This window comes from Hippocampus guttulatus, chromosome 4 (assembly GCF_054856545.1).
Source record: "Hippocampus guttulatus isolate MCC_2025c chromosome 4, RoL_Hgut_1.0, whole genome shotgun sequence".
NCBI lineage: Eukaryota > Metazoa > Chordata > Actinopteri > Syngnathiformes > Syngnathidae > Hippocampus > Hippocampus guttulatus.
Genome location: NC_141264.1, coordinates 15597975 through 15620398, shown reverse-complemented (window position 1 = coordinate 15620398; position 22424 = coordinate 15597975). Strand labels below are relative to the sequence as shown.

The following is a 22424-nucleotide window of genomic DNA, read 5'->3' as shown; positions in this document are numbered from 1 at the left end:
GGCTACTCCGCCTCTAGGCAGACCGGAAAGCTTCTGTACAACTATTTTCTTCATCTCCTTGATTTAACCTCATTCACCACTGGCTGTGCTGGATTAAATTACATTTTTTTAAAGGAAACTGCAAACAGCCTTAACTTTTGGCCAATATTTGGCAGTGTAACACAAACAAAATCTTTTTTTTTTTTAATCGCTTTCAGTTCAGGTCAGCGGAAGTCACTCCTGTTCTGCCCCTTGTAGGTAAACTGTCAGCTATAGTTTACAAACATGAAAAGGTTATAAATTTAGGATTTACAGTATGTAGTGCCGCTAATGTATCCCACAATATATCTTCAAAAGTAGAGAACAACTGATGGTCAGCGGAAAAGTGACACATCCCATACCACATTGCACTACGTTGCAAAATTATATTTGATATAAGTTAGAGAAGCATATCACCACTTCCATGGACGTATAGTAAAATGTTACATCCGCATCTTTAAAATATGTAATTTTATTTTTATTAATTTATTTGTTCAGTATTTATTACGTCAATCCCACCAGTGGTACACTGATCAGGCACATTGTCATTTTGGCAAAGCAATGACTGAACTAATAATGCGAACTCCCGCATGTTCACATTTCAGTTATCCCAAATTTAATCAGGTGTTCCATTATAGTCCACTATATAAAGATCCCTTTACGGTAAACAAGGCAACACTCCTCAAGGCATTGATGACCACATACAAAATATTTTGTAATTGCTAAAGGATGCCACAAGATGGCAGCAAAGCACTTTTGTCTATTCGACTGAAGAATATGACCGGATTAAATGAAGCTCCTCTCCTCAGTTCAACATAGACGCTTGGCACCAAGATGCCACCAGAATGTGCCAAACAACATTTTTATATGAGACATGGTTGAATCCTGAGCATACAACAGCCAATTGGTCACGATAGTTTCCTCCGAGAACTTCATGAATAGGTGAACCAGCAAATATGCGGTGGTTCACTGCACTGAAATAATGATGATCTTGTTTACGAACATTGACTCACTCTTGAAACAAGCAAAGCAATTATTCCGTTGTATGCGTAGCAACAAGCTACACAGTTTCATTAGACCTTCTGCCGTCTTTTGGAAGAGCATAAAATTGTTACGCATGTCACTGCCATCGATAGATGAACAAGGATTATTATTATCAGTAAGATAAGATAAGATATCCTTTATTTGTCCCACACTGGGGAAATTTACAGCCTCCAGCAGCAAGAATGTAGGCAGAAAGAAGAAGAAAAAACAAACAAACACCGTTCAATTAAGTGCAATATAAATACAAAATGGATAAATCGCAGCGCTATTTACAGTTGTTTTCCACATCATTTAATTATTATTAATATTATTGTTGCTATTTTTTATTCAGCAGCCTGACAGCAGTTGGTAGGAATGAGCGTCGGTATCTCTCCTTCTTGCAGCGCGGGTGTAACAGTCTCTGGCTGAAGGAGCTACCTAGTGCTGTCAGGGCGGGCTGGAGAGGGTGGGAGGGACTGTCCATCATAGCTTTTAGCTTAGTTAGCATCCTTCTGTTGCCCACCTCCTCCAGAGTGTCAAGGGAGCAGCCCAGGACAGAACTGGCCTTCCTGACCAGTCGCTCCAGTCTCTTTCTGTCCCGGGCTGAGATGCTGCCTGACCAGCAGACAATGCCATAATGTATGGCCGAGGCCACCACCAGTAGTAAAAAAAAAAAGTTTTTTCATTGACTGGATAGTTTCTCGTGGCACAGCGGATGATTTCTCACATCACAGTGGTTGGGTGTCCCTGAATTAGAGAAGTTTCCACAATTCCTTGACCTACAGTTACTCAGCTCCTGTCCATTCATCTTTTACCACCGTCCCTAATTGAGGAGACCAGCAGGCCTTTGATATAAAAATTAAAAAAAAAGAAAAATAAGAAGAAAGAATGTGTAGAAGAGCAGGGGAGAAAGGACCAAAGAAGAGGGCAATGTCACAGCCGGCTGGGTGACTCTCCGCAACTACTAGCCTGACACGCCAGGACATTGATTAATACACGGGGCGCGGTGCGCAGCAGGCTGAGGATGTAAACAACGCTGTGACAGGAGGAGGAAAGCAAGGGAGTGAGTCAGCACTGCTCATCAAACATCGCCGCGTTGCGGGCAAGGCCATCCAAGTGGAAAAGATGGTGTAATTGAACACCTTATAAACACAAAGTAAAAAAAACGGGTCTGCTCTTGCATCTTAATCTGCAGTGGGAGCATAGGGAAACTACTGTTGGATGATTTGTAAATTCGCTCGGGTGCTACCCTATGAATATTTGGAGGGTTCACTTAGCTTGACAGATGTTTTTGTTTCATTGTCATTCCATGTGGGTTGACCAATGTCGCAAATGTTTGATGATTCGCCATAAAAGCTAAAACGCTGACTTGGTGCCTGTAGTGTCTTGACAAACTCAGCCCTCTAAGGCCAGTCTCACATAGAAAGATTAATAGTGGTAGGCATGTCCGTCATGAGTAGGCGCAGAAAAACAGTCTCTCGGGCCAATGCTCTCAAACAAATAGGAAGTCTACCATTTTGCTTTGAAAAAGCCATTTTATGCTCATTTATGCCTTTTCTGGGGCTCCTGCAAAGACAAACTCCTCCTAAAGATATTGTCTTACTTGCTACTAATTTTGAATCATGTACACTAGACTTATGGATGACACTCACTTAAGAACATCTTTAGTTTTTGTCAATGTACGCGGGTGGAGCATGGCCGTGAAAGTTTGATGACTTGCCATAAAACCGGAACTCTAATTTCGTGCCTCCTGTGAGTCTTTCAAAATTCATCCCCCAAAGGCCGTTTCACTTAGCAAGATGACAGCTAGTAATGTGTCATGGCAGACCTACAAAAAAAGTCTCATGGACCCATGTTGCAAAGTACACCTCAACAGGAAGTCTGACACTTTAGTCTGAAAGAGCCTTTAAAGACAACACGCTCCTTTTGATTGCTAATAAATTTGAACCATGTACACTGGATAGATTGATGACACTCTCAGAAAAATGACAGAGAAGCATGACTGACCCTATCCTCTGGTTCTCGCAGAAATGCATGAAATTCAACGTGGATGCTCCCATCTGGCGCTCCAAGCAGCGGATCCTGTGCACGCTCAACCAGAGCCTGAAGGACGTACTCAACTATGGCCTGTTCCAGCCGGCGTACAATGGCAAAGCTGGCAAGTTTTTGGATGAGGAGAGACAGCTGAGGGAATATCCTTTCCCATCCATCGCTCCCGTACCTTATCTGGAGGTAGGCCACACATTATGTTTATGGATGACACTTTACAAGCAGGTTGAGTGAATGTACAACAGGAAAGGGACATCTTGTGAAATGTACGCGGTGAGCCCTAACACTGGATTGTGCGCAGAGACGGAGAGCCAAAATATGGGCCAATTAACACAAGGCTGTATTGACTTATGAAAAAGAAAAAGAAATTCAATACAAAGAAAAATGAGATGGGTCGAAGAAAAAAAGCAAAAGGAGAAAGAAGAAAATCATGACTTTTGATCATCATTGTTTATGATGAGGCAGCGTGACATTCTTGGAAGTCAAAAGACAGGAATTGGGCACATTAATCATGTAAACAAATCTCTTGAAACAATATTAGCTTCCAAATATTGTCCGATTAAAAACATGCTTCAGCCTACTCTCTGGAAAAAAAAAAAATTGTGGTGTGTTTCTTAAAGCTTATAATGTTTTTTCTTTTACCATTTAATTAAAATAAGTAAAGTAAAAAACATTTTTTTCTTCTTGCTGGCCTCACTGGAAGTTTTTACATACTTTTTTTATGTTTAGTGCAAATTTTAACTTTTGTTTTCCTAAATCATGGAGTCAGGGTATCTAAATTAACTTTGTATTAAAAACTCAGTGGAAAGTGCGTAACTGAACAAACTTGCTTTTTATTGCACTGTGGTTAATAGTCATCATTGTCCCTTTGGCTGACCCTAAAATATTCATTTAATAATCTGATTAAAATGTGACTACCGTAATTGAATGTTTTTTTTTCTTGCAAATTGAATGCTTTCCATTGCTTTCAAATCCATTGCTGTACTTGTCACATTTTAGTCAGCATTCCGACACATGATTTGGTCACACGCTTTTTAAAAAAATGCTGTATGGAATGTTTATTTACTAAATAGCTGTATTAGTAACATTGTGAGCAGCTTTAGCTGCCATAGTAAAGCTGAACTTGTTCAGCATTGTGCAAACTGAGACTGCTTTGGGTGTCTGCTGTCAATTGTCAATCATTTTTTATGGCATGGTTGCTGACAAGATGTTGACATCTTTTTAAAAGGTGTGGAAAAAGTGTGTGTAGGTGTGTGTGTGTATGTGGTGAAAGAGTCATTAAGTATTTAAGTCGAAATACAAACACTGAGACACCTCTCACTATCTCTGACTTTTTTACGTCATGTAGAATGGAAAAATAAATTACTTATTGTGACGTAAGGAGGAGAACATAGATATCTGTTTCCCAACGTAGCGGGTAAAAGTAAAATGTAAATGTAAAATAAAGTGCAGATACAATTGATATGAAAAGTCTGCACACCTGTTTAAATGCCATGTTTTTGTGAGCTAAAAAATGAGCCCAAAACATATTTAAAACGTTTTTTTCCCCCACCATGACTGTGATCATGTCAACTATACAACTTATTTCTTTAAAAATATAAGCCTACTAGAACATCTGAACTTCATTTGGGGCTTATTGGACACAATTTCAATGGTAGGAAGGTACAGTATGTGCTGACTTGCATTTAAGATGAGTTTGATTGTTACGGGTAATTCTAAAAAGCTACATCCTCAGTAAAAGAGAGTGTGCACCCTTGTACAACCACATTGTGTCTGTTGTTTCATTTTTACTTCCCCTCTTGAAAAGATTTGATCTTTTAATTTAATTACACAGAGTATAGATCACATTAAGGACTGAAAACGTTTTTAATTAATCTTTTTTTTTAATATCATAACCTGGCATCTGAACATGAGTGAACATTGATTGACACAAGCCCACCACTGGTATATGGGATGCGTCTTGGACTGAATCCCAGGGCTCATCCATCACGACGGGAAACGTAGCGAGTAAAACGACGCGTTACGACTGCGGTATAAAAACGTCACACGCTCTTCAACAGTGGCTGTCTTGCTCCCCTGCACTTTTTTGCGAGCAGGGTTGAATTCAAGATGAGTGTCACCCTTATCTTCTGCGATATGGCGCAAATATATTATTCACCATCATTATCACTGATAGTTGTCTGTGTTGTAAATTTGAGGCTCATTAAGGCTAAAGCCTTCCTCTCGCATAGCAATCAGTAATTAGCTATATTATTCAGGTTATTTCTTTAATGTTTTACTGTGTGTGTGTGTGTGTGTGTGTGTGTGTGTGTGTGTGTGTGTGTGTGTGTGTGTGTGTTCCCAGGCCCCCGCTGTATAGTGATATAAAGTCAAACTCCATGACTGACAGATGACTGGCTGGATCACTCGTGTGGAAAACTGAGTGCAATGATATTATAAAGGGATCCAATATTGTCACATGGATTGTTGATCTGCACTTCACATGTTTCTGTCAGTTTTCCTTTCACCGTTGTGCTTGCCAAAAAAAAAAAAAAAAGCATCCATTGAGGCCCAGCAGCTGTCATTGTGTGTTTTCCGAGTGTTACAGTGTAGTCGTGCTGTGCGTGTCATTGATTGACCCGCACTTACTTCCCCTGAGGCGGTGGGCTGACTGACAGGATGACATGAGTTTAACGTCATTTTTTTTCCATGGAGCGTTTTGCTGGTGTTGCCTGGTGTAAAAGAGGCTGGATTTGCATGACACATGCATGTGCACAATTCCCATTTAATGCCTGAAGTATCTCACAAAGGTGAGTATGACCCTCACGTAAATATTTTATTTCCTGTCTTCATGGGTTCACACTGAAGAAATGTCACACAGCGTACGGCTTGTATAACGGTGTCAATTTACTGCCCCCTTGAAATAACTTAATTTCTAAAACCGCTGGTAACAAATATGAGTACTACACCCCTACATGAAAATGTACAAATTATGGTGAGTGTTGATACTTTTTATGGCCACCATTATTATCCAGCTTGCAGGTAACTGTATTTTCATTCCTAAAAAGATTTACTGTATTTTCCGTACTATAAGCTTTCAATTTTCTCAAAAGTCGACAGTGCGCCTTATAATCGTTCTGAGTTCTTGGATGTAGTATTTTAACTGTTCTCTAAAGCTCTTTGTTAAAAGCTGCAGTGGTTGTGAAAGCTCGATATAAATAAAGCTGTATTGAATTGTATTTCCTTTAGTGTAGCTTCATCTAGTGGCTGCGGTTGTGCAGCCACGATTGTAGTTTTTATTCTATGCGCCCGAAATGCGGTGCGACCTGTATATGAAAATAGTGTTAAAATAGGCCATTTATTGAAGGTGCGCCTTATACCCCGAAGCGCCTTCTAGTCAAGTCAAGACAGCTTTTATTGTCAAATATGCTCGATGTGTAACATAGAGCACAGATGAAATTACTTTCCTCTCGCAACCACAGTGCAAACATGTAGTGCATTGAACACAAACAGCTAATATTTATGTTAAAATGTCCTAAGACATAAATATATAAATATGTTAAATAAAAATAAATAAAATGAATGAACAAATAGCAACAACAGACAATCAAGGGCACTTGTGATTATTGCCTATTTGTAGTGACTTGTTTTCAGTGCAATAATCGGATGTCAGATGGGGAGTTGAGTCTCCTGACCGCCTGGTGGAATAAACTGTTCTTGAGCCTGGTGGTTTTAGCAGAGAGACATTGCAGTCTCCTCCCCTGACGGCAGCAGGTCGAAGACTCTGTGAGACGGGCCGGTGGGGTCAACTGCGATCTGGGTGGCTTGGCGGGTCAGACGAGAGTTGTAAGTGTCGGCGAGTGGAGGAAGAGAGACACCAATGATCTTCTCAGCCGCTCTCACAATGCGCTACAGACTCTTTCTGCAGGACACAGTGCACGCGCCGTACCTCACGGTGATGCAGCTGCTCAAGATGCAATGGTGCCTCTATAGAAAGTCTGCATCATGGGGGCGGGGCTGTTGCTCTCCTTAGTTTGTGGAGGAAGTACAGGCGCTGGTGGGCTTTTTTGGCCAGTTAGGTAGTAAACAGGCTCCAGGTCAGGTCTTCAAAGATGTGCACACCAAGGAACTTGGTGCTGACCTTCGGGTTGAGTGAACGCTGGCGCGTTTTGGCTGCCGCTGCTCAACCCGTATTGTTTTGTGTTTTTTGTTATTGTAAAGTGTCCTTGGGTGTCTTGAAAGGCGCTTATAAATAAAATGTATTATTATTATTATATATGGCGGCCCGGTAGTCCAGTGGTTAGCACGTCGGCTTCACAGTGCAGAGGTACCGGGTTCGATTCCAGCTCCGGCCTCCCTGTGTGGAGTTTGCATGTTCTCCCCGGGCCTGCGTGGGTTTTCTCCGGGTGCTCCGGTGTCCTCCCACATTCCAAAAACATGCATGGCAGGCTGATTGGATGCTCTAAATTGTCCCTAGGTGTGAGTGTGGGCGTGGATGGTTGTTCGTCTCTGTGTGCCCTGCGATTGGCTGGCAACTGATTCAGGGTGTCCCCCGCCTACTGCCCGGAGACGGCTGGGATAGGCTCCAGCACCCCCCGCGACCCTGGTGAGGATCAAGTGGTTCGGAAAATGGATGGATGGATGGATTATTATATATTACTCACCCTCTCCAGTGCGAAAAATACGGTGATTATTGTACCTAAGCCACTATGACATCATTTGAACATTTGTACTGCACTCGTAAGGAGAAAAACACTTTAATAATTATCTCATTGAAATGTATTTCATGTAAAAGTAAAACTTAAGTTGTAGTAAAGATTTTTTTTTTCCATAAACCATGCTTAAAGATTTCATGCAAATTTGAATTTGAGTTTTCCCTGATATATACTGTATATATTTTTGCAGAATTTGTATTATGTCTTGCTTTTCTTGCCATTGGATTCATATTTTCATTTTTTCAAATATGTCTGATGATATTTCATGTTTAAAATGTACTGTATATTATTTTGTATTTAATTCAATGAATCTTTTGCGGACCACTTGACGGATCCCATTTGCCACGAGTGATCTGATGCTTTCACTGTAATTTAGATTTACAGAGGGTGTTTTTTCAGGTGTTTATTTGTGTTGCTCGGTCAACGGTTGTGAATATGTCACCAGTCACTGTATTTGTTTGACATCAAGCTGGATTTGACACGCTATCTTCAATCTGTGGGTTCACGGTCACATTCGCAGATATCAAATACATATCTGATTTTTATCCACATTTGAAAGAGGCTTACCTTTGATCAGAAATTATTCATTTCTATTTCTGCTTCAATAACATATTTCCCAATTGTGCCACTTGACAGTAAACAAAATCAGATGTGTCTCAAATGAACCATGCGGCGCAAATCAAGCCAAAACGTGTCATTATTGATGCTGTCTGCAAACAATCCTCGAATCACACAAATACGAAAGTACAAAATCTTGACACTCCCCGAGATTGTTGTTAACTCCTATATTGAGTCAGCTCTGTGTGTGTTTCAGTTTCGCTACAAAAGACGCGTATACACTCAGTCATACCTGGATGAGAAACAGCTGTCCAAGCTCCACACAAAGGTAAGAGCCCACTGCTGGGGATGCTTTTTCTTTTTCTGCTTTGACGATGTTGCGTCCTGCTTGTGTTGTGTTCGTATGTGAAGAAATGCGCAAGTAGTAGGGACAGAACACTGTTAGCCCTAAACACACTGAGCAACTGCAGACTTTGTCAACAGCTAAATACTTCTCGATCACTCTGAAACAAGCACCATTCATGATGGATTAACTGCCTGCAGTTTTTGCTGTTTCTTTGGATTCTTGTGTCGTTGCTCATTCCAAATGATGGACTGCCATCATGGAGGGCGTCACATGGGAGATGTCCAATGTACTTATTGGAATCTATCTCCAGCAGACAACTAAGGTTGTGCAAAAATTGACATTGCGCACCGTATTTTCCGCACTATAAGGCACACCTAAAAGCATTCCATTTTCTCAGAAGCCGACAGTGCGCCTTATAATCCGGTGCGCCTTTTATATGGATCAATATTCTGATTTCTTGGACATAGTATTTTAAATGTTCTGTAGAGCACTTTGTTACAGCTGCAGCGGTTGTGAAAGCACTATATAAATAAAGGTGTATTGTATTCCCTTTAGCCTAGCTTCATCTAGTGGATGCATAATGCAACCCCAGCCACTATTGTAGCGTCTATTCGATGCGCCTTATAATGCCGTGTGCCCTATATATGAACACTTTTAAAATAGGCTATTTATTGAAAGTGCACCTTATACTCTGAAGCACCCTATAGTGCGGAAAATATGGTATTTTTAATGTAATATTTATTGTTTTTGATCCACCATCTTCATAATGGTCAGTCATGCATCATTGCGTATCCAACCTTTTCTTCATTAAAAAAGAAGACTTTAGTCAAAGCGCAGCGTGCCCCTGAGTTCATTCATTTGTACTTAACTCATTCAGTACCAGCCAATTCTGGACTAGTCTGAAAAGACGTTTAAAAACGTCTTTGGGAGTGAATGAGTTAAGCAGCCTGACATCACAGGGAATTGTTTGAATGTTTATGAACAGACACAGCAGGCCAGACCGTTTTGGTCGAATTATTTTTATTTTACTAGATATAAGGGTTCAGGTAACTTCAAATTCTCACCTAAATCAGTTGCTAATAGTTTTGAATTTCGCTATAGCTCGTGTGATTTGGATCCAGCACCAATAATCCAGCACCATATGTTTATGGTGGCATATTATACAAAAACAATATTTGAACTAATGTTTATATTCGACAACTGGAATTCACCCATTTACTACCAGAGATGTACAGTATATATTCGTAAAATATATTTTTCAACAGGTCTTGGAGGCAGGTCTCACCCAGCTTGTCTGTCAAATTCAGGTTTGTGAGCCACTGTAATGACGGACAAATGCCTGTAGATGGTGGTGTTGCATCACTTTGGATTTAAGATTTAACAGCTTTGATATGAGAAGATAAAGATTAGGAGGTGAAACTCAGCTTGTCACAGCTAAGCCAGCCATGCAGTGTGTTGCTACGGGAAAGAGGGAGGAACATTTTTTTCTGTAAAAAGGAGTGAGTCTACCTTTCTTTTGAAAGGCATTGGGACAGAACACAAAATTCTGTGGGTCTTGAAAGATTAATCAAAATGCTCAATGACAGCGGGCAGTGCGGGAAACTGCTTTGCTGCAAATTACCGGTAGTTTCGATAACCTGGAACTGTTTTCAATTGCGGTGGGGGAAAAAAAAATCACAATATGGCTCTTAACATTTTGACTAAGGGCAGCACAGTGCTCGACTGGTCAGCACATCTGCCTCACAGTGCAGAGGTGCAGGGTTCAATTCTATACCCCTTCCAGTGTGGAGTTTGCATGTTCTCCCCGTGCCTGTGTGGGTTTTCTCTGGGTACTCCGGTTTCCTCCTACATTCTAAATTTACCCATGGCAGGTTAAAGGAACACATAAAATTGTCCCTAGGTGTGATTGTGAGTGTAAATGGTTGTTTGTCTATTTGTGGCCTCCGACTGGCTGGCAACCAGTTCAGGGCGTCCGAAGACAGCTGGGATCGGCTCCAACATGCTTGTGACCCTTGTGGGGAGAAGTGGATTAAAAAATGGATAGATGGATGGACACTGAGTAATTAGTGACGGCACAAGTTGGGAGACATCCCCACATTGGAAATGTTAAAATTTAAATTTATTTTTTATTTAAAATTAAAATTTCACTCTCATGAATTATTAACATCTACTATACATTTTTTCTGCCTTCTGCTTCTTCTCCTATAATTGCGGGGGTAATACATTCAGCAGAACAAACATTGAAAAAGAGCAGGAAAAGTAGCACTTCTCTCCAGTTATTCTCTAATGGAAATGATCAGCGCCTCAGGCCAATTCCTTTCGTGTGGCAGCGAGTGGGATCTTTTGCTAAATGCAGTATATTATTCAAAAGCTTTCCTTGAAAGGTGGGTTCGGTGATCGGCCTGTTTTACAATCCATCATTGGACAATATGTATTTTTGTAGGAACTACAGATTGAATGGGCTATGTGGAAAAAGTGCACTTTAAAAGCTGACCTTACGTGTTGGCAGCTCCGAAGTTACAATGCGTGAGGGTATGACCGTGTGAGGTTTCGGGAGAGAGCTGTGGCTTGTTGCTGCGTGGCAGCACTGTGAGGAGTTGTGAATAAACAGACCAGAAAGATGCGGTGCCTCAGCGGTTCACTGGACCATCTTCCTCTTACTTCGCTCACTGCTCTCTCAGCGTGTGTGTGAGAGTGTGTGTGTGTGCGTGCGCGTTAGTGTGCATGCGTGCGTGTGTTCGTGCGTGCTTGTGGTAGCCTACAAGCATGTTTACAGGTATCCATTCACTTCATACATATGTAAACATTGCACATTGCTATAAAAAGCCTTGATTTGGATTTTCCTTCAAGCCAAAATATGAAAATGTGTACTTTCACTTGCATTTCAAGTCAAATTCTAGTCAATTACATAATTGAAATAATTAGATGTGTGACACTGTAAATTTCCCCAGTGTAGGACAAATAAAGGATATCTTATCTTATTGTCCGCACCAGTGTCAGAGAGACAGTGACAATTGCTTTCGACGTAAAGAAGTGAGTCTTGAGTGTATAATGTGATACTCTAATTGCAGCTTGTTGGTGTTCCTTTAAGCATGGAACACACATGCCAATAATCACACTGAATTTTGAGACCGATTCCCTCCTCTGGTGACTACCAGCTTGTCTAGCACTGAACTTAAACAAAAGCAAACAAGTGTAGTTACATCAGCTTGTCAAACTTTCAAACGTCTTAGGGTCACGAGTGAAGTAATAAATGAAACAATGAGTAGTTTGAGAGTCAGAAACAAAACTGCACGCACTTACCTTTGTGACTGGCCAGTTCCCTCTGTACGGAAGCATTACAGCAATCACTTTTTAACAAAACAGTCTAACACCAATCTAATCTAACAATTTTCACTTGTGATAAAAACAAAACAAAACAAACAAAAAACAAACAAACAGACTTTCAGTCTTAAGCTGACATATAAATGCAAGGGCCCCGTGGAATGATGAGCTCGCGGAGTAACATGACGCTTCTCAGACAGTTCAAGTGTCCAAGAGAGTTCTTTGAATTTTTTCTCAAGCTATTTGAAACACTTTTAATTAATTAATAATGCATGAAAATAACAGACAACATACGGATGGACAAATACTAGGAAAAAAAAATTCAATTGACCATATTTAGACATACTATGTAGAATTTTAGCGATGATATGGAATATGTTGCAAAGTCCCCACAAGATTGAGTTCACACACAATGTAAAGTTGTTATGTAAATGAAAAGTAAATAGTATTGAAGAAAAAGCTCATTGGCTGTGAAAAGATAACATGTAAAGCGTTTCTAGAGCAAGATCTGTCTCACCGCAAACTTTTGTTGTGTGCATTCAAGAGTTTTATTTTAATCGAGCAATGATATACAGTATCATCATCGATTGGTGGATGCCCGCAGGCCCGGTGTGAGCGTCCATCCAGTGCGGCAGAGAAAGCAACCGGCGTGTGGGTATTCACCGTCCGAGCATTTAGCCTACTTTGCCATCATGGAGTTAATTCGCCGCAGGCCAAAGTTCAAAATGAGGCCATAATTATTAGAATCCCTCCCACCCCCATAACCTCTTCACCCTTCCTGCTGTCCTGCTTAGCGAGCAGGACAATTGCATGTAATATTTGCACAGCACAAATGCACATTCTGTTTCTATGCTAAGCTTGCATAAAAAGCCTTCAGTGTGGTGTAAGTGGGTGGCACATACAGTATCATGTGGAGAGCCCTTTAGTAACGCACTATTTGGCAACGTGGTCATGACACCACCTCAGCCCGACCCAACCACGCACTGCGATCATATTATTTCCTCCGCTTGCAATAATTAACGGAATCACAGCGTAAACAAACGCTTTCGCTGAGGCGATTTCTCGTGAGTGCACAAAAAGGCAATAATTGAATATCCTCATATTTCTTTCACGCTGTTCCTCCCACTCGTCTGAATGTTGTAAGTGGCTCATTGTGACTCTGAATGGAAATTCCCGCATTGCTTGCGATATAACACAGAATCCTGTGCGTCGTATATACTGTATCGTGGATGCGAAATATGTAGTATGACAGTTACGGGGTGCACACAATTCACACATTAGCATGGAATCCCTCGCATAACACACAACTGTTGTAAGTGTATTGGTTGGTAACACATGAGAAAACATGTGTCAAACAATTTTATTGCTGATTTATGTAAACTAATCATGCCCTGAAATTCACACATTTTTCGAGGGCACTGGCCCGAAAGCACCTATGTAACAATTTGGCATGGCTCGATATTAGATTCTAACGATTTGATAACCATGAGCAAAAATATTGTGATATGACGATAGTAAAATTATAGTCAAAGTGACTAAAATGACCTTTTCTGAAATATTTGGGTAAATAAAGCATTTTTCCCCTTTTAACACAGTCTAATTTGTTTTTAAATAAAATACTATATTGATTTTGTAGTATATTAAGAAACATGTTCCAGGATTTTCTTCTTCAGAGACCCATGAGCTACTCATTTTGTCCTTGGGGCTGATTAGTACGCGCTGGCACCAGCACATTAATCAACAGAGCATAAAGGCATCCGTTTGAGTATGCTGGAATTTGCACAGCATCTCTTTCGTCTTGCTCCTTGCCTCCTCGTCCGTGCGTAACTGCTCACCCCCCGCCCCACTCTCTGCTCGCCGAGAAATAGAAAAAAAACCCGACTGGCCACCCATTTATTTCAAAGAGGGGGCTTGTTTACTCAACTCTGCAAACAGCCAATCATATTGTGCCCTGCTCAGATGTCTCCTCAAAAGAGAAAAGAAGACCTCATTACTGGTGACGGTATGTGAATGAATTTTAGAGTTCATACTTGGATGAAGCTATCCTCAGAAATTCACATAAATGAGTCTCATTGAAACAGTTATTTTAGATCGATGGGGACATTAAATTGCGAAGCTCATTTAACTTTGACTGTCTAATTTTAGCAGAGAATTGTGTCACTGTTTGATGTTCATTTTGAGGAGAAGTAAACACAAATGCCCCTGTAGAGTTTAAAAAATAGGAAATCAACCATTTTAGTTTCAAAGCAGAAACATTGGGCAAATTCCAAGGCTCATACTTTCAAATACTTCTACTTCAATGAGAGAATTTGTCCAATTGTGTAAAATTTGGCAATCGACCAGTTTATGAACAAATGAGTTGAAAAAAAGAGTTTGTAATCCATTCATTGCCCCCAGTTGATGTTTACTGTCAAACAAACTATCAAAGAGAATTGCTTTTGGATTTAAAGGGGATGCCAGCAATTTATTTATTCATTTATTTTTCACCTGTTTTCTGGGTTTAGTCGTGTGATGCTCAGAAGATGAGCGGCGATCGGTTGTCACCAGAGCACTGAGCAACTGTCATGTCATTTTTAGTTGACAGCAAGTTGCAAAATGGCTACCTCATGAGACGGATAAAAATGGGTATATTTTGTAGCTTAATTCATTCCTCACAAACGCAATATTAATCGGAATCCCGTGTTTAGAATAGTCATCTGCATAGAACATACCATTGGAAATATATATTTTTTGTTGACTTGCCCTTTAAAAATACTACACAGCTTTGCCTTAAAGATTTCTCGCTTAATGATACCTCATCACAGGAAATTTCATAGGAAAGCTAAAGCTACAGAATAGCATTTGCGGCGTTGTATAAGCAAATGGAGATTTGAACACAAATGGTAGAGCAACACATGCAGACAGATAATATAAAAATATTGCCAATGCAGGGCTGCGGAACTCTGTTTCCTTGAGGGCTCTATCCTGCATATTTTAGGTGTTTCCCCTCCTCCAACACACCTGATTCAAACGATGAGGATCATTATCAGGCTTCTGAAGAGATGCTAATGAGCATTTCATTTGCTCGTGATCTTATCATTTGAACCAAGTGTGCTGGAGGAGCCTTTGTGCCATAGAAAGCTAGATGAGCAAATTTATTTGGAGTAAGTAATTTTTGAAATCATGACGTGGAATTTGGATAATTTCCCACACTGTTGTTGGGACTCATTGACCTTGACAGACCTTCAGATGCCATCTCAAGCTTGATGATCACTTGGAGGATTTGTCATGATAAAAAGGGGCGGGAGGACCTATTCATGACAACTCAGAGCTTTGGGTCCATATTTGATTGATCTCGGTGGGTGAATAGTTTTAGAAAATCGAAGGAATCGGAAGTTGGATGAGGGTCACCTAAGGAATTTTGTGCTGGCGGTACCAAGGTATCTCACGCATCCCCTCCCTCTTGTCCCACTCACAGCTTTGCCTCCCTCTCTCTCACATCTCTCCAGCATCCTGCTCACTTCCCCCTCACCATCTCCCCGCCTGTGCAGCGCATGCGTCCATGCCGGGGTGAGTGTTTGTGTGTGTGTGTGTGTGTGTGTGTGTGTGTGTGTGTGTGTGTGTGTGTGTGTGTGTGTTTGTGTGTGAGTGAGACCGCATGTGAATGTCCATGTGCTACTTTGACAAGCCCAGTGAGAGAGCAGGGAGCGAGAGGGGAACAGGTCCGTGGCATGATCGGAAGGACGTGGCAGACATGTGGACGGCGTTCAGGCTCGGGGAGCGCAGATGACCTACGGGGTTGCGTGTGTGACGCCGAGTGTGTCCGCGGGTGAAATGGGTTCCGCTCTGGGCCGAAGACGAGTGAACGAGAAAAAGGAAAGGAGAACCAAAGAAGCCAGGAAGGCCAAAGTCAATAGTAAGGTAGCCCAATCATCTGTTTTTTTTTTTTTTAAATCTCAACTCTGCATGCTGACTTTTCATACACTTTCTGTCAAGGGCTATTTGCAGTAACTCTCCAAGCGTCTCTCTCTGTTCGCTTCCTCCCTCCCTCGTTTTGGCTTTCCTTCTGTTGTTATGCTCTGCTGCATGTTGGCTGTGCGAGGAGTTGGTGCAGTCTTGTCTGAAAGCCCGCCAGAATGCTAATGCACCTCTGCCGGTTCACATCCCAAACCACCGCTGTGGATCACTATGGATTTGTCTTGTGTGTTAATCCATACCTGTCAACCTTTCGGAGCGCCAACCTGTATAAACTACCAAAAAAATCCTTATAAAGAGCAAAAAATCCTTATAACATCCCAAAGCATTTTATATGTCAAAATAACGGCAGAAAAAAAACCCCACGAAATTTTCAATGATATTTATTGTAGATCTCCATAATACAATGTCCGGTAACTTTCCAGTAAATCAGATTTACTGGAAAGTTACCGGAAATGAAAGCATTCGAGTAGACTAGCACCATTCTGGGCAAAAGCAAACGGAACTACCTGTTAGGGGGGGGGCGGAAATTTTCAGAATCCGTATGATTTGTGCGATACGGCCATATACGTAAGATTCACCACAAAATCCGTATGAACTATGGCTAAACCGTATGAGTTGACAGGTATGTTAATCACAAGTGCGGATTGGTGCCAGTTGTTTGTGCGCAGGCATTTGGCAGAGGAGGGTCCCCCGCAGGGTCCAAACGTTGTCACAACTCTTGGCTTGAGTGTGTGAAATTCCTGACGTTGATGTCATGTTTGTGTCAGCGAGGGCGCTGTGTTGCTCACTTCACTGTATTCACTGCCCAACTGTCTTGCAGGTACAGTGGTGCCTTGAAATAGCAGCAACCCAATTTAAGACTGACAATCGCCATCATTCAGCTTTGCCTGAAGAGCAAAACTTTGAGATGCGAGCACTGAACAACTGGGCTGTAATACTCGAGTTTGGACTCAAAACGTTTTTTTATTGTCTTGGATTTGACTCGGACTCCTTTGCAGTTGAATTCTGACTTGTCTCGGACTCAGCCATTGGTCTTGCAAAATATTTTTGTCAACTTGACCGAGTCCAACTATGTTTTTGTTCCTTTGACGTCATCCTTCAAAAGAAACATGAGATAAAGTTTTTCAGATGATCAAAACATCGTCATCTGATTGGTTAATCTGACCACAAAGGTCTTTTTCTTTCCGTCATGTTAGCCAACAGCGGGGTTATAAAATTTGGCTTTACCAACTTGGTGTCTGAAAAAAATGAATAAATAAACATGAAGCAAGTAGCAGGTAGTGTTGAGCATAATGAAATGTCTATAATCCGTGGTCGTGAAAACAGTATTTTTCTGTTTTAAGGTTTATTCTAGAGCTCCTCTAGACTTGGCCTTGGATTTGGACTGGGACTTTAGGAACTCAAATTTGACTTGGACTGGGACCTTTGTGAATTGAACTTGACTTTGAGTTCATAAAGGTGGACTTGACTACAGCCCTGCTGTGTGGTGGCAGTGAATGCAACTCATCTTATTTGACAACAAGCAGCACTTGGGCGGATCGTGAACTATTCATCAATAAGAGGCTTTGAACTGTTTATTGCGACTCCTAGTTGAAGTTCGATGTCAAACTAAACATCAAACAAAGAGATTAAGATTTATTTTAAACAACCAAATAATTCCCAAAAGTAAGAGCCAACAAATACTACAAACATTGCAAAACGCCATAGTTGGGCAAATGAATAGCATTAGTGTCATGATTCTTTAACCGTTTAAGTCAGCGATTTTCTAAGCGTGGTATGAGTAACACTCATGATATGCAAATCCCGCTCGTGATATGCAAACAAATGACTGTCTTAGTACAGTTCATTCATATTTAACTTTTTGGTACATTGCAATTACATTTTCAGCACTGCTACAAAATTTTACTTGAGATAATGTTTTATTTAGCTTTTATTATCAATTGATTTTAATTGAATCAATATTGAAGTAGTTTTGTTTTGTTTTGTTTTGTTTTCCCATATATGAGTGCAATCTTTCAAACTGCATAATGTTACAATGGCGTGCAGTAATATTAAATATTCTCTTTAGGTATAAAACCTCTCCATAATTTTTAATAGAAACATTAGACCTGTAGTGGTAGTTGGAGCGCAAGTAATTTTTTTTTTGCAGCTGGTACTTGTCATCAAAAGTTGGAGAACTGCTGCTTTAAGTCACATATTGAACACAAAAGGTGGAGCAACATATGTCAACAGTTCTCATTTTAGGGGTCCCCAACACAAAAGCCCCCAAATCACTCAGGAGTGCCCCAGGAACATTACAAAAATCAACCTGTGACACCAGTTTCACTGATTGTAAATTTGGTGGACATGTCTGTTATAACGGGCCCGTGAAAAAGCCATAAGAAAATATGCCAGAAATGGAAAAGAGGAAATTGGCCAATTTGATTTGAAGCAGATATTTTGAGGGCATATTTTGATAAACTTCTACTAGGGAATTCATCCAACTACCGTATTTTCACGACTATAAGGCGCCATTAAAAGTCTAAAATTTTCTCCAAAATGGACAGGACGCCTTATGATGCGGGGCGTCTTGTCTATGCGCTGAGTTCCAAAACCTGACTGACAGCCGACACGCTGTTTATATAGAGAAAAGGCGGAAGTGACTGTAGACAGGCATGCGGCAAAGAAGTCGGCCAATCAGTGAAGGGTGGGCGTGTATATATACATATATGGAGAGAAAGAGAGAGAAAAGGCAGACGTGAGTGACAGGCATGCGGGGAAGCAGGCCGCCAATGAGTGAAGGGTGGGCGTGTAAGTGGATGCTAAAGCGACGCTACAAGCAGGTACCAACACCTGTATAGAGTGTGGCTATGTGCATTGTTGCAAAACAACTTCGGTTTTGGTTTCTAAGAACCCCCGAAAATAAATTCTACAAAGAGACACGCCTACGAAGCTCAGTTCAAACTTCAAGCCATCGGTTATGCTTTTGGCATGCGTGCCCATCTCACAGCAGCGGTGAAAAACCAAGTCAAGCAAATGAACTCTGAGCTTGCCGTTATTACCGGAGGCTTGACTAAAGAACTCCAACCGCTGGACATCGGCATCAACCGGGCGTTCAAAGTAAAGTTGCGAGCGGCATGGGAACAATGAATGATCGATGGCAAACACAACTTTACAAAGAGTGAGAGGCAGCGCCGGGCGAGTTACGCCACCATTTGCGAATGGATTGTGGCTGCTTGGACGAACGTGTCTGCTTGCACTGTTGTTCGAGTTTTTGGCAAAGCCGGCATCATTTCTGTGCAATGAGAGTGACTGACAACGAGAGGGAACACGGCGTTTTTGATGGATTACCGGTACTTGCACAATTGTTCAATTCTGATACAGAGGATGAGGACTTTGATGGATTTCTGGGTGATGATTGATCGAAAAACGTGAGTACATTGTACGATGGCTAAATAAAATACAACGGAACTCCGTTTTGCTTCGTTGCCTTTCTAAAAACGTGTTTTTAGCTTGTATCTGTATGTCTTGGCATGCTACCGTATGCTACAAGCTAACGTGTTTTTAGCGTGCGCGCATGCATGCCGTATGTTTAAGCTGCCGTATGTTTTACCACTTTAAAATCGCGCCCAATAATACAGTGCGTTTTGTCTATGTGTAAAATACAGAAATAGCACCCATTAATGAGACTGCGCCCAACCATACGGTGCGTCGAATGGTCGTGAAAATACGGTAAGTCAAAATCAGGAGTGTCCAAGATGTGACACCCTCAAAGAAATACAAATAAAACAGTTCAGACACATTGTTATAAAATATCCAGCTCTACCTCGAGTGCCATAAAATTCTGACAAAAAAAAGAACAATAACAAACGTATGTTGTACTTCACGTAATTAATCTGCCATTTAAGTGCAGTTTTTTTTTTGTTTTTGTGTTTTTTTTTAGGATTTTGACCAGGTCGTCCCAGAGCCAGCCCAACCTAGTTCCTAAATTCAGGGTGGGACAGACAAAATACTTTCACGGGCCACATTTGAACAATGGGCCCGAGCTTGGCCACCCGAGCAATAAATACAAGAAAACATCAAGCCATTCAATACAATAAGTCAATATTTTACAGGTTCAATTTAAGAGCACAAGATTTACCTTGTGTTGTTTGCAATATTTACCTACTACGCTTAACTCCAAAACTATCATGGCACCGCAAGAGTTTAATGCCTGCTGAAATATCTCGCCTCACCTGGACAAAGTTGTGTATTTTGTGTGTGTGTGTGTGTGTGTGTGCGCGCGTGTGGGTATGTGTGTGTGAGTGAGTGAGAGTATAAAGAGGAAATTGATTGTTTGCTCACTATGTGCTGGAATCAGGCCATATGGAAAATAAGAACTCGGGTGCTTAATGACACCCCAGCCACATCTACAAAGTAAAGTAAATCCTTTTTTTGTCTCTTTTTTATTTTTAAGTGTAATATCAGTGCAGTTGGAAAATAGCAGCCTAACAATCCATTTGAAACCAAACTAGTGAAATACTATGAATGATTGCCATTGCAGTGAATTTGTCACAGGGGATATGTTGCAGACCCACTTGCAATAGGTGAAAATCAGCAATATCGGGAGAAAGAAAAGTGAAATAAAACTGTTTTAAAACAGTTCTACACCTCCAACATATTTTCAACATAAATCCACTTTTTATTACGTTGGATTATCACATTCATAACCCGAGGCATTTGCCTTTTAAAATCATCGTGGAATGGGTATGGAATTGAAATGCCGTTAGTCCATTCCAGCCTCCCACAAACAAAAAGAAACAAAAATGTTCTAACATGGTTTTTCATGAGAAAAACAGCAGTTTATACTGGAAATCGATAATATTATACAATAACACTGTACTTTATATTTGAAGAAAAAAAAACAGAATAACATTATAAAATGTTAAGAATGAAATTGTTTTTGCCACAGATTTTCTGCGTCATTTCAATGGACCTTGTGCTGCTCCTTCTGTTTGGTGCACAGTAGCCAATCGGAAACAGTATCATACAGACGTACACCTGCACATGGAGACAGTCACAAGTTACTCCTCAATAAGCCATAATAATATTATTTGTTCTTCTTGACCCCGACATACACACGCAGTTTGGAAACCTATTCCTGGATTTTTTTTTTAACCCTAACCCTAACCCTCACCCAAAACCTAACCCCCAATCCCCCTAACCCTAAACCTAACCCGAATGCCCCCTAATTCCTAATCCAAACCCTAACCCCTAACCAGAACCCTAACCCCTAACCCTAACACCTAACCCCGAACCCAAACCCCTAACAAAACCATAATCCCTAACCCCTACGGCTAACCAAACACGAATCCTAACCACTAACCCTTAACCCTAACCCTCAAATCCCTAACCCCCCTAACCTTAACCCTAAATCTAACCCTAACCCTAACCCCCTATCTCACTAACCCCTTAACCCCCATAAACCCTAATCCTAAAACCGAACCTAACCCTAACCCCCAATCCATCTAACCCCCAATCCCCCTAGCCGTCAATCCCCTAACCCTAACCTCCTAATGCTCAGACCTAACCTTACCCTAACCCCTAACCTCTAACCCTAACCCCAACCCCACTAACCCCCTCACTCCTAGCCCTAAACCTGACCCTAAACCTAACCCTAAACCCCCTAACACTAACCCCTAACCCTGATCCTAACCCTTAACCTTAAACCCTAACCCCCAATCCCCAATCCCCCTAACCCCATATCCACGAACCTTAACCCCCCTTAACCCCAACCTCAACCCAAAACCCTCACTCTAACCCAGACCCATAACCCTAACCCTAATCCCCAAACCTCCGAACACTAACCCCCGTAACCCTAACCCGCTAACCCTAACCCCTAACCCTAATCCCCATAACCCTAACCCTTTTTTATCTATATTTAACAATTAAAATGTTGTAATATTCATATAATGTATAATGTGTAAATTAGCATGAAACACGGGTCACCGAGCCATAAATATACAGTAATCCCATGAAAAAACAAACAAAAAAAATGGAACCTTGTGTGTCTTCTCGTATTCTTCAACTTTAAGTTTAGTGTACGTTTCAAAACTTTGATACGTTGGTACCGTTACATACCAAGGAACTCTGTACTGTATATGCAGCCATGCGTGCATCAATCCACTGATCCATCATCCCTCATCCAGGCCGCTAAAGGACTTGATGTTTGGCCTTGAAAGTCCTTCGCCTTGTTGCCTAACTTGGTCTCACATAATTCACGTCATAAAGCTCTGGGCACATCAGCTCACTCGCATGAGACTTGATCATTCTGGGTCAGGAAGTTTGAATAGACGGCCGTGGAACGAGATGCCATCGGCGAACACAAAGCACAATAGAGTTCTAATCAGTCTGAATAAATGGACGACACACATCGCTCCTCTTTCAGCCGACAGTTTTTGTCGTCTGTCCTCTTGTGTTCTACATGTGTCGCCCGC

At 41.2% G+C, this 22424-nt stretch overlaps 1 protein-coding gene across 6 annotated transcripts in view; it reads left to right on the top strand.

The window, feature by feature from the left end:
• Positions 1-22424, top strand: part of shank3a (SH3 and multiple ankyrin repeat domains 3a) — a 194398-nt gene that overhangs the window by 76381 nt on the left and 95593 nt on the right. For 4 of the 6 annotated variants that reach the window (XM_086109498.1, XM_086109496.1, XM_086109497.1 and 1 more), the window contains 2 exons: positions 3070-3273; positions 8599-8670. In XM_086109498.1, coding sequence (XP_085965624.1) covers positions 3070-3273; positions 8599-8670 — 276 coding nt within the window. Of the gene's footprint in view, positions 1-3069; positions 3274-8598; positions 8671-14482; positions 15913-22424 lie in introns of those variants that run through there. The other 2 variants (XM_086109502.1, XM_086109501.1) reach the window with 2 other exon arrangements.